Genomic DNA, 11,727 nt, shown 5'->3' with positions numbered 1-11,727 from the left:
GACTGGCAGTGGGTTCCCGCCCCGCGCTGCTGAAGGCGCTATGTTTGAGGACGAGGACCAACAGCGGTCTTTCCCATTAGTGGACCAACCTCCACGAGGGAAAACCGAGGCCCGAGGGGACTTGCGTCCACCTTCGGAGAGGCCTAACACGCGGCCCGTGGTCGAGGCAACCACCGGAAGTTCCTTCCAAGAAACAAACACGGCGGAAGTGGCTCAGAGCGCCCCACCTCCTTCCTTCCGCCAGGGCCAGGTGTCCGACAGCTGGCCGCGGCTGCGCAGAGCCGCTGCGCAAGTTCTCTGCGCAGGCTCCGTGGGCCAGCTTCGCTCTCCTTCAAGGGTTCGTGCCAGGATGTGACGTACATCCGTGCGTGCTCGGGGCGGGCTCTCGGGAGCGGGGTAAGAAAAAAAAGCGGCGGAGTCGGGATCTCGCGAGAACATTCTTTTCCTTCGCTGTTCTCGCGCTGCCTCTCGGTTCCCGTCGCAACGAGATCTTTCGAGATCTTCTCCGCCCCCGCTCCCGGTGCCCCTTCTGCGGCCGCTGAGCCGGAGCCGGCCCGAGCAGCGCCCTTGGCTGCGGTGCCTTGTGCAAGGACCAAGGGGGCTCGCGTGGACAGCCGCGCGTGCCTCCAGCGCTCGCCGGCGCCGCCCAGCACCTTCCGTCCTCTAGCCCACGCGGCCAGCTCTCCGCGCGCCAGCCCCGCCGGGGTCCGTGTGCTGTCTCGGCGGCCGGCCCCGGGCCCGAGTCCGAGGAGTTAGCCGTCGCCATGTCTGTGGTGGGCATCGACCTGGGCTTCCAGAGCTGCTACGTCGCTGTGGCTCGCGCCGGCGGCATCGAGACGATAGCGAACGAGTACAGCGACCGCTGCACGCCGTAAGTGTGGGCCGGTCCTGGGGGCCGCGAGCGCGGGGCGGCGGTGGGAGCGGCCGCTGCAGTCTGCGAGCCTCGCGGCTTGCGGACCCTCGGTTCCACGGGCCCGGAGCGGGTGGCCGGGTCACTCGGGGTCTCCCCCGCCATGGACGTGGGTCTTGGCGTTAGGCACGAGGACTTCTCCCGGCGGCCCCAAGAAGGCTTTGAGAACGTGGGACGCAGTAGGAACCGGGAGGGAAGGCGGGCCTGGGACTTAGGGCGCCCCCCTCCCCAAAGTGTAAAGGGCACACACAGGGCCTGGTTCAGGGCGTCATGACGGTTCTTGAACCCAGCGCCGAGCCCGGAGCTTCGCACGCCGCAGGCTCGTGGGTGCAAGTTGGAGTTGAAGGGCCGTGCGAGCCCCAAGCGGGTAGGGGCCCACGTGAGTGGGGAGGGAGGCTCAGGTTCCAGGTGGACCCGGGATCTGAAGGTGGGAGCGCACAGCTAAAATGATCTTTCTCCCTCTGCCTCCAGTTTGTTTCAGGATGCGGAAGTGTATGGGGGTGCTTGGCTGCTTCCATTGTGAGCGCATCGTCCCTGCCCCCTCGCTGCTCCTCCTTAATATAAGCCATACAGTTCCCTATCAGTCCTCACCAGGGTGTCAGCCATGATTGTTAATGAGTGGCTCCAGGACTCGCTTTGGCTTCTAGAACCCGTGCTAAGTTATGGGAATAATATAGACAGAGCTTAAAAAAGTGGTGACTCATCCAGTTCTTCAGTTGGGTGCAGTGGACGCGCCTGCCCTTGAATCCGCTGTGTTCTGCTTGGACAGAATCTTGAAAAGGCTCTGTAGTGACTTACCAGGTTCTGGATTCATTATTGCTCTGATTTTTGTGCACGGTTTGCCAGAGTAGATTGTTCTGTGCACGCGCCTTATCTTGACCACTCAGGAGGCCTCTGCTTGGCTTGCACTTGGAAAGCTGGACGCCTTCCTATCGCCAAGAGCCTCTCTTGGAAACCCATCCACACGGTTTGTAATAACTTCATTGATCCGGGTCGTATACGCCATAGTTAACCCATGTGACATGCGCAGTTGATGGTTATTACTCACAAAAAGGTGGATCTGTTGCCCTTCCTCCATTAGCAGTCACCTGCTAGCGTTTCCAGTGTTTCCCATTGAGGTAGCCCGTCTTGGCTGGGTTAGTGCAGCCCCCCAGCTTGGGCCTGTGTGGCTGGGTTAGTGCAGCCCCCCAGTTTGGGCCTGTCTTGGCTGGGTTAGTGCAGCCCCCCAGCTTGGGCCTGTAAGTCTGGGTTAGTGCAGCCCCCCAGCTTGGGCCTGTCTTGAAGCACGTTAGCTTTACTGTTCTAATACTGTCCTGTGGGAATTACGGCTTGCTTTATGTGTAGAATACCTGGAAGGAGTTGAGCCTGGCTCCCTGAGCTGTACATGGAACTTGTCTGTCTTGGTTCCGCTTGGTTTGGATAGATTTTATCTCTTAACAGGGTCACAGGAAAAGCGTCTCAACTCCTGAGAACAGTGTGCTGTCTCTAGACTGTTGCCATGTTCCTCCTTTTCCCCATTTCTTTCTAGGCAAACAGTAGCTACAACAGTTTCCCTGCGAATTCCATTTGAAACTGAAAGGGTTGTTAGAAATGAAAGAATCTATTCTTCATCGCAGTTAATTTGACCTCAAACAGAAAGTGGTAGGCAACCAGATACACCATGTGATTGTGACAAATTTTCTAAGTTTCCACTGTGTTTTCCTTTCTATCCTCCATTAGAGATAGGCCAAATGTCCAAGTCAGTTTTGAATTACTGATGAACTTCCTGGGTTTGACTCTGTGAGAAAAAAAAAAAAGACTTATTTTTGATGGAAAGTCAGATATACAGAGACTAGGAGAGACAGAGAGAAAGATCTTCCAATCGTTGATTCACTCCCCAAACTGCCGGAGCCAAAGCCAGTTCGAAGCCAGGAACCAGGAGCTTCTTCTGGGTCTACTACGTGCATACAGGGTCCCAACGACTTGGGCTGTCCTCGACTGCTTTCTTGGGCCACAAACAGGGAGCTGGATGGGAAGCAGGGCCTCAGGGATTGGAACCAGCGCCCATATGGGATCCTAGCGCATGCAAGGCGAGGACCTTAGCTGCTAGGCCACCTCGCAGGGCCCTGGGTTTGACTCTTGAGCTGAGAAATGGGAAACACTGATTGTGTTAGGCAGAGTGTGTGCAGACTCACAGAAAGTGATGTTTCACTGTGAGTGGAAAGGAAATACAGGCGCCTCCTTGATTTCAGATTGTGGCTGTAACAATCTGGATTCAGGTTTGGCCAAGCCTGCGGAGTTTGCCCCAGCACAGAGCCTGTCTTCCCGCTGAATTGTGGCCTGATTTTAGCATCTTCTGATTGCTTTGGATCTAGTATCTGTCCATGCTGAGCAGTGGAGGTATTGTTGAGTGGGTGTCATTCATGTGACTGGTTGAAAAAGCCAGATTCTAAACAGAAGTATATGATTACTGGGAAGGGACAAGGTGGAAAAGTACTGGGTATTGTCAGAGTGCAGCAGTGAGACCCAGTTCACACTGGGCGGGGGATGGACAGGGATGTGTCTTGTGCCACTTAGCATCTGGGGGGTGGTTGTGTAGCCATTTAGCAGGGAGGTCTTGGTGGCTTTCAGGGGTAGACAGCAATGAGTGGGAAGATGGCGACAGGAAGAACTTTGCACTCTTGCAGACTAAGAGGATCAGGCCACCCTGGAGCCACCTGAGAGGGGGGCTCAACATCTGAGAAGTATCAGCAGAGTGCGCTGGGTACTGGCCAGCCAGTCTTGGTGAGGACCATAGGGAGGGACCATGAAGTCTGCTTTGATGTTTCACATGGAGTTGCACTGTGTCAGCAGCCGATTGAGCAGCCCAAGAGGAGGATGCTTGGTTTCCTGCAGCTGTTTCCCACTCAGGTGCTAGCATGGCAGACAGGAGTGAGGCAATGAGATACATTAGAAAGGTTTTTTTTTTATTTTAAAGGTATTATTCATTTTTGTTGGGAAGGTAGATTTACAGAGAGAAAAAGAGACAGAAAGATCTTGCCCCTTGTGGCCACGATGGCCTAGCTGAGCTGATCTGAACCCAGGAGCTTATTCAGGGTCTCCCATGTGGTTGCAGGGTCCCAAGGCCTTGTTTTGTCCTCCACTGCCTTCCCAGGCCACAAGCAGGGAGCTGGAAGAGAAGTGGGGTAGCTGGAACATGAACCAGTGCCCATATGGGAAGCTGGCACATGAAAGTGAGGATTTAGCTGCTGGGCCATTGCACCGGGCCCCATTAGGAGAGGTTTAAGTGAAGACTGCTGGTGCTTTTATGATTCTAGGGTCTTAACAGAGACCTCTTTTTGTGTTGAGTTACTACTGCAGTAGAAAGAGTATAACCTTAAAGGTTCTTTAGACTGAAATGGCCACTGTGCTGCCAAGTATAACCAGAGTTAATTGGGACATACTTTGTGTGAACAATTTATGGGCTAGAATTGAGTTACTAGGAACCTGTGGATGAATTGCTTATATTATCACTTTTAGGGACACAAAATAAAACAATACTCACGTTTTAGGAATTTGAAGCCATGAAGCCATCTATTAATAACTGCCCTTGAGAGCAAAGGCTGAGAAGTGTGTGTGGTTTCTGGTCAGTTGGAGGCTTAGCCTCAGGCCCCTCATAGCTGGAGTATTACCCTGGATCCCTTGCCTGTGTGTGCGCACAGATGGTGCAACTCATAAAAGTGGCAGGATAACTTGGGACTTTTGGAATCAAAGCAAAGTTACTTTGTTAACCAACGCTTCAGGCTAAATGAAGAATTTTATGTCGTTAAATCCCAAATCGTGGTGTTTAAGTAAAGAAACATGCAACATATTTGTGTACTGTAGGACAGTGAAGTGCTGAAGGTTGTCCTTTCTGCTGGACCCTTGGTATGCCTTTCCATGATGTTTACAAACATTAACAGGAGGCTTACACTCTTTTGTAACTGCTCTCTTTAAGTTGTATTAAACAGTTTTTCTTTTTTTTTTAAAGATTTATTTTATTTTTTTTTGCCAAGTCAGATATACAGAGAGGAGGAGAGACAGAGAGGAAGATCTTCTGTCCAATGGTTCACTCTTCAAGCGGCTGCAACGACTGGAGCTCAGCCAATCCAAAGCCAGGAGCCTGGAGCTTCTTTAGGGTCTCCCACACGGTTGCAGGGTCCCAAAGCTTTGGGCCGTCCTTGACTGCTTTTCCCAGGCTACAGGCAGGGAGCTGGATGGGAATCGGGGCTGCTGGGATTAGAATCGGCACCCATATGGAATCACTGGTGTGCAAGGTGAGGACCTTAACCACTATGCTATTGTGCCGGGCCCTATAAAACAGTTTTTTAAATCATGTGAGAGGCAGAGAGCAAGTCATGAGCTCCCATCTGCTGGTTTGCTCCTCCAGGAGCCTGCAGCAGGCAGGGCTGGGCAGGTCCCAGGGGGCAGTTCCAGTCATGGGAACCAGAGCCATCCTGCCCACTGCTGAGGTTGGGTGTCGGCAGGGAGTTGGCAGAGCCAGGACAGGAGGACAGGCGCTCCAGTGAGGCATATGGCCTTGGAACCCCCAGTATTTGAAATGCTGTGAATGCCTACACCTTGTCACATTGCAGAGAGCCGTTGTGGATGAATTCACCTTCCTGAGAATGTAATACTCCATTTTATGGATGGGACACATTTTCAGTTTATATCCTTTTTTTTTTTATTGGAGAGTCAGCTTCACAGAGAGGGGAGAAAGAGAAAGCTCTTCCTTCTGCTGATTCACTGCCCAAGCAGCCATTGTGGCCGGAAATGAGCTGAACCAGAGCCAGGAGCTTCTGGGTCTGCTACGTGGGTGCAGGGTCCCAAGGCTTTGGGCTGTCCTTTACTGCTTTCCCAGGTCTCAAGCAGGGAGCTGGATGGGAAGTGGAGAAGCCAGGACACGAACCAGCGCTGATATGGGATCCTGGTGCATACAAGGAGAGGACTGTAGCTTCTAGGCTACTGCACCAGGCCCTTTAAAATTTGCTTTTGTAATACTACCTTCAACTAGTATTTTCATTAAGTAGTTTAACATGTTAATTTTATTTTTGAAATGTTGCTTATTTGAAAGACTGTTTTGCTGCTGTGCTCCTCAAATCCCTACGTGGTTGTAGGGCTGAAGCTTAGTCCCTGTCTCCAAGCTGGAAGTTGACAGCCTGGCTCCTGAGCCATTGCTGCTCTGTGGAAGTGTGTTCGCAGAAATAGGCACTGGCTACAGGTGCGGTCTCTTCAGTGATGTCTGACGTGGGAGTCCTGAGTTGCTGTCGTTTGCATTGGGCCTAATTCCTGCCTCTCAATTTTTGTTGGATAGATTTCCAGGTCTCCCACCTGGATGCTGGGGTCCAGGGACTTGAGCCATCCTCTGCTGCTTTCCCAGGCTGTAAGCAGGAAGTTGGATTGGAAGGGGAGCAGCTGGGACTTGGCTTAGCTTGTCATATTTCAGTCCCCCTTCCCCCTTGCGGCAGCATTCTTGGCCATTCTGCGGCAACCCGGCCTCTGCAGCTCCTCCTGGGTGTGGGATGGTTACCGTGTGTTCTCCTTTTTTCAAGTGTTTGGAGCACCAGCAGTCCTGATGTCGGCAGAGCCTTTTACACACACTGACAGCGTGACACTGACCATGTCCTCTGTGAGAGTGCACAGGAAATTTGCGTCTTACCAAGGAAAGGGAGAGCTTGTGTGTGCGGAGAAGGAGCCTGTGTTGAGGCTTTAAGTATGAGAACAGAGGGGTCTGGGGCTTAATCTGATTTTCTGTGAAGATTCCTTGTCATTTGGGATGAATGAAATATTACGTTAAGCAGTAAGTGTATATTTCTTATGTTCTGGCATGTGGAGACTAGAGAAAGCATAAAGATTGTGACTGAGTAGAGATGAAACCACTCCAGGTGGACCAAGGAATTAAATAAAGCAGTAGTGGATGGAAAGAAGGCATTATTTTGGACAGCATTACACAGAGCAGACTTAAAATGCCATGATCTGAGGAGAGACTGCTCAGTGTGGGCTGGGACAGTGAGGACGGTCAGCAGTGGAACTTGAGCACAGAGATTTAGAATACATGGGCGAGAGGATTGGCCAGCCTGTACGAGGAATCGGTCCTCGGGCTGGCTTGAGCTATGTGAACGGTGCCAGGAACATGTGTAGAATCAGAATCTGACTGTGAACCTTGGCCATTAATGTTAACTAGTTAGATTTCCGGGCACAATGACATGAATTAATTTTTCTTGTTAAAGTGGGGTCAGTTTTAGTTCTTTTCTCACAAAGTGTTGGGCAGTATCAGGCCTTGGAAGGAAGTACAGCCCCGCTGGCCTGTGAGGGCTGTGTAGTGAGTGAGCTGGAAGGAGGAACCGTCCCTTGGTCGGGTGAAACACGTTTCCTGGCATAGATGAGGGCTGGGCAGGCAGGTTGCCGATTTTGGAGGTTCCTGGTGAGTGAGCAAGCCGTAGGTACATGTTTTATTGTTTCTGAGTTGAAGTGGATTTGTTAGGGACATTGAGGGTGTGAAATGAAGAAGCACAAATCCACAAAAACAAAGCAGCCCAGTCTTTAAAGCAGCTGCGCTTTGTCACTGAGGAACTCTCAGCTCAGAGGGTCTAATACAAGAAAACTTGTCAGCATTTAATCCTGCCCCCTGTGCAGCTGGCTTTAGGACACCATAGAAGACCAAAGCTTGCCCAAAGCTGGCCTCTCCATGTTACTGATTTAAAATCACTTAGATCATAATTAATTTTTAAAAAGATATATTTATTTAGAAGACAGAGATGTATTGTCCACTCACTGGTTCATTTCCGAAGTGGCCCAGTGGCTGGGCCTGGGCCAGTTGAAGCTCTGTGCCTGGAGTTGATGTGGGTGACAGAGCCCAAGCACACGAGCTGTCCTCTGCTGTCCTGGGCACTTTAGTGGGGAGCTGTTATCAGGAATGGGACTGGCAGAGCTTACCCCAGTAATTGATTACTTAGCATAACTTTGTATGCACGAAGTACTCTGTTACCTGCAATGATTCATAAAGGGGTTGATTGCTTTAAGAAAAAATTTCTCAGATCTGGTTCATCTGGTTTTTTGTAGGCCCAGTGGAAAAATGCTGAGAGCTTCCATCCTGTGAGCTGTGCTATTTACAAACCCGCTCAGGAGTGTTTGATCTCACTGCTGTCACTGAAGGGAAGACGAGGGCCGCCCCTGGAGGCAGGGCCACGTCTCCCCCACAGCTTTGCTGGCCCCTTTGTCCTTGGCTTTCCACATTGCAGAGCCGCAGGCCTCAGGGTAGCTTGTTTTTGTGCATCTTTGTCGTGACTCTTTGCAGGGACCAGGGTTTGGGGGAAGAGTGTGGAGCTCAAGCCTGCTCTGAGACCACCCTCCAGAAACCTCGATGTTTCCTTGTTGGAAAAAGAGATTCCCAAGGGAATAATTCCGCTTCAGACAGCTTTGCAGAAATTGATGGAGAAGGAAAAAACTGAATAGGGAATTTCGCTTCCCTTAGTAGGATGGCATGGGAGTGTCTACCTGCCTGTACTTAGTGAGCCTCTGTGGCAGGAGGGAGCATGGAGGGATTATCTGTTTTTCATCCTCTTCATTGTTCCCTTGGCTTCTGTATTGAACTTGCACCAGAAAGAAATGAGTAACTCTAGTGCTGGCCCTGAGAGTTAAATCTTTTTGGTTGCCTTCTCAGTTAAATACTAGGTTTCTTTGTGTAAATTTTTTAGTTTTTTAGATTTCAAAACCCTTCTGTGTGTGTGTTTTGCCATGTTAATTTGGCCTAGTAAAATCACCGTATTACTGCTGTTCAGCTGTCTTCCTTAATAGTAGACATTAAATAATTTTAAAGATGATAACTAGATCTTCAGTGGAAGATGATGCAATCCCTTGGGCAACTTTTTTCTTTTTTTTTTTTTAGAGATTTTATTGTTATTGGAAAGCCGGATATACAGAGAGGAGGAGAGACAGAGAGGAAGATCTTCCATCCGATGTTTCACTCCCCAAGTGAGCCGCAACGCCGGGATTAGAACCGGCGCCCATATGGGATCCCAGGGCGTTCAAGGCGAGGACTTTAGCCGCTAGGCCACGCCGCCGGGCCCCCTTGGGCAACTTTTTTAAAAATTTATTTATTGGTAATACGGATTTACAGAGAGAGAGAGAGAAAGATCTTCCATCTGCTGGTTCACTCCCAGATGGCCACAGTGGCTGGAGCTAAGGTAATCCAGAGCCTGGAGCCAGGAGCTTCTTTTGGATCTCCCACACAGGTGCAAGGTCCCAAGGACTTAGGCTGACTTCTACTGCTTTTCTAGGCCATAAGCAGGGAGTTCGATGGGGAGTGGAGCAGCTGAGACACAAACATGCCCCTATATGTGGGGCTGTTGCTTGTAATGTGAGGATTTAGCCATTGAGGCATTACACTTAACTCCCCTCTTTTTTTTTTTTTAAAGATTTATTTATTTTTATTGGAAAGGCAGATTTACAGAGAGAAGGATGTATCTTCCCCCAGATGGCTTCACCTGCTGGAGCTGATCTAATCTAAGGTTAGGAGCTTCTTCCAGATCCCCCTCATGGGTACATGGCCTCAGGTACTTGAGCCATCCTCCACTGCTTTCCCAGGCCATAAGCAGGGAACTGGATTGCAAGTGGAGCAGGTGGGACATGAACCAGTGCCCATATGGGATGCTGGTGCTTACAGGTTAAGAATTAACCTGTGAGCCACCAAGCCTGGCCCAGTTGGTGTATTTCTTTTTTTTTTTTTTTTTTTTTTTTTTTTTTTTAAGGTTTATTCATTTTATTACAGCCAGATATACACAGAGGAGGAGAGACAGAGAGGAAGATCTTCCATCCGATGTTTCACTCCCCAAGTGAGCCGCAACGGGCCGATGCGCGCCGATCCGATGCCGGGAACCTGGAACCTCTTCCGGGTCTCCAACGTGGGTGCAGTGTCCCAATGCATTGGGCCGTCCTCAACTGCTTTCCCAGGCCACAAGCAGGGAGCTGGATGGGAAGTGGAGCTGCCGGGATTAGAACCGGCGCCCATATGGGATCCCGGGGCTTTCAAGGCGAGGACTTTAGCCGCTAGACCACGCCGCCGGGCCCAGTTGGTGTATTTCTGTATGAAACATAGAGCATGGCTTAATTGCAGCTGTAATAATACTTTTTTTTTTTGGCGTGTAGGCAGCAGTGCCCCTTTATTGGGCTACTTGAGGGGGATGAAGCACTAGGAGTGGGTAACGCTAATGCTGGGCCGGCCGTGCTTCACCAGCTTGTACGTGATGGAGAACTCGCCCACGAAGTGGCCGATCATCTCAGGCTTTATCTCCACCTGGTTGACTTCTTGCTGTTGTACACGCCCACCATGCTGCCCACCACCTGGGGCTTCTGCATGGCAGGGCTTCCTTTTTGGCCTTGCGCAGCTGCTTGAGCAATGATTGCTGCTTCCTGCACAGGCTCCGGCTCAGCCACCGCTGCTGGCACACTGCACAACTGCATGAGTCGCTCATAGGACGTGTTGAGCAGCTGGTCGAGGTCCACATTGCAGTAGGTGAACTTGTGGGGCATCCGCTTCTTCGCTCCACCTCTGCCATCTTGTCGTCTTCCTGGAAGCAGTACTTCATTTTTGCTAATTATTATGTGCCAGTCTCTGGCACAAGCTTTCTAAACGTATCTCCTAGATTCGATTTCTAGCAACCTTACAGGTAGGAACTGACATAGTGCTGTGGTGGAGAACGATTCTTCCTGCTGATCTCCCCTCCGCTCTATACGCCTGTGGGAGTCCCGGCTGCTCCACTTTGGTCCTCGCTGCTGGTGAGCAAGGGCGAGCTGCAGAGGACAGCTGGTGCTTTTGACCCTGCACCCACAGCGGAAACCAAGAAGTGGTTCTTGCTCCTAGCTTTGGCCTGGCCCAGACCCAGCCCGGCCCTGTGGCCTTTGGGAGAGTGAAGCAGTGGATAGAAGATCTCTGTTCTTCCCTCTTTATAATTCTGCTTTTCAATTAAATAAATATTTAAGGGGAAAAAAAGAGCATATTGAATCTGAGATTAACAACATAGGTCAGTTAGCTAGAAAGGCAGATCTTTGGACAGGCTGTGTTCTAGAATTATTTGTACTGTGTGTGCATGTGTTCATGTGATAGCTGAGAAGAGAAGCTGAAGATTTCTTTTTCATGTACAGTATTAGGTTTACATTAGAGCTTATTTTTTGAAAGGATTTATTTTTATTGCACAAGTACCTTTACAGAGAAGGAGAGAGAGATTTTCTGTCCTCTGATTCACTCCCCAAGTAGCTGCAACAGTCAAAGCTAAGGCTCTCTGAAGCCAGGAGCCAGGAGCTTGTTCTGCAGGTGCAGGGTCCAAAGGCTTTGGGACATCCTGGACTGCTTTCCTTTACCACAGGCAGGGTGCTGGAAGGGAAGAAGAGCAGTCAGGACATGAACCAGTGCCCATATGGGATCCTGGCATGTGCAAGGCAAGGATTTAGCCGTTAGGCCATGACTCTGGGCCCAAGATTTGTTTTTTTTTAAGGCGTATTTTATAGGTAGAGAAGGAGAAACAGAGATCTTCTATCTGCTGGTTCATTCCCTAAATGGCCACAACAACCAGAGCTGAGCTGATCAGGAGCCAGAAGCTTCTTTCTGGTCTCCCACGTGGGTGCAGGGTTCCAAGACTTTGAGCCATCTTCCACTGCTTTCCAGACCTTAAATAGAGAATTGGATCAGAAATGGAGAGTTGGGGCATGTACCAGCACACATGGGATGCTGTAGCTAGTAGGTGGAGGTACTGGCCCTCAGATCTGCTGTTCCTTTCAGAAAGATTGAGTTGGTAGGTAGCTTTTTAGAGTGAGGCCAGTCA

The 11,727-nt window shown here is 50.4% G+C and overlaps 1 protein-coding gene across 1 annotated transcript in view; it reads left to right on the top strand.

Moving 5' to 3' along the window:
- The first annotated feature begins 438 nt into the window (after positions 1-438).
- The window catches only part of HSPA4 (heat shock protein family A (Hsp70) member 4), a 43,946-nt gene continuing 32,657 nt past the window's right edge, over positions 439-11,727 (top strand). The window contains exon 1 of the mRNA XM_058677310.1: positions 439-871. Within this exon, the coding sequence (XP_058533293.1) occupies positions 765-871 (107 nt within the window). The 5' untranslated portion in view covers positions 439-764. The remainder of the gene's footprint in view (positions 872-11,727) is intronic.

This window comes from Ochotona princeps, chromosome 19 (genome assembly GCF_030435755.1).
Source record: "Ochotona princeps isolate mOchPri1 chromosome 19, mOchPri1.hap1, whole genome shotgun sequence".
NCBI lineage: Eukaryota > Metazoa > Chordata > Mammalia > Lagomorpha > Ochotonidae > Ochotona > Ochotona princeps.
The sequence above is the reverse complement of the archived record's forward strand: the minus strand, read 5'-3'. Positions and strand labels throughout refer to the sequence as shown.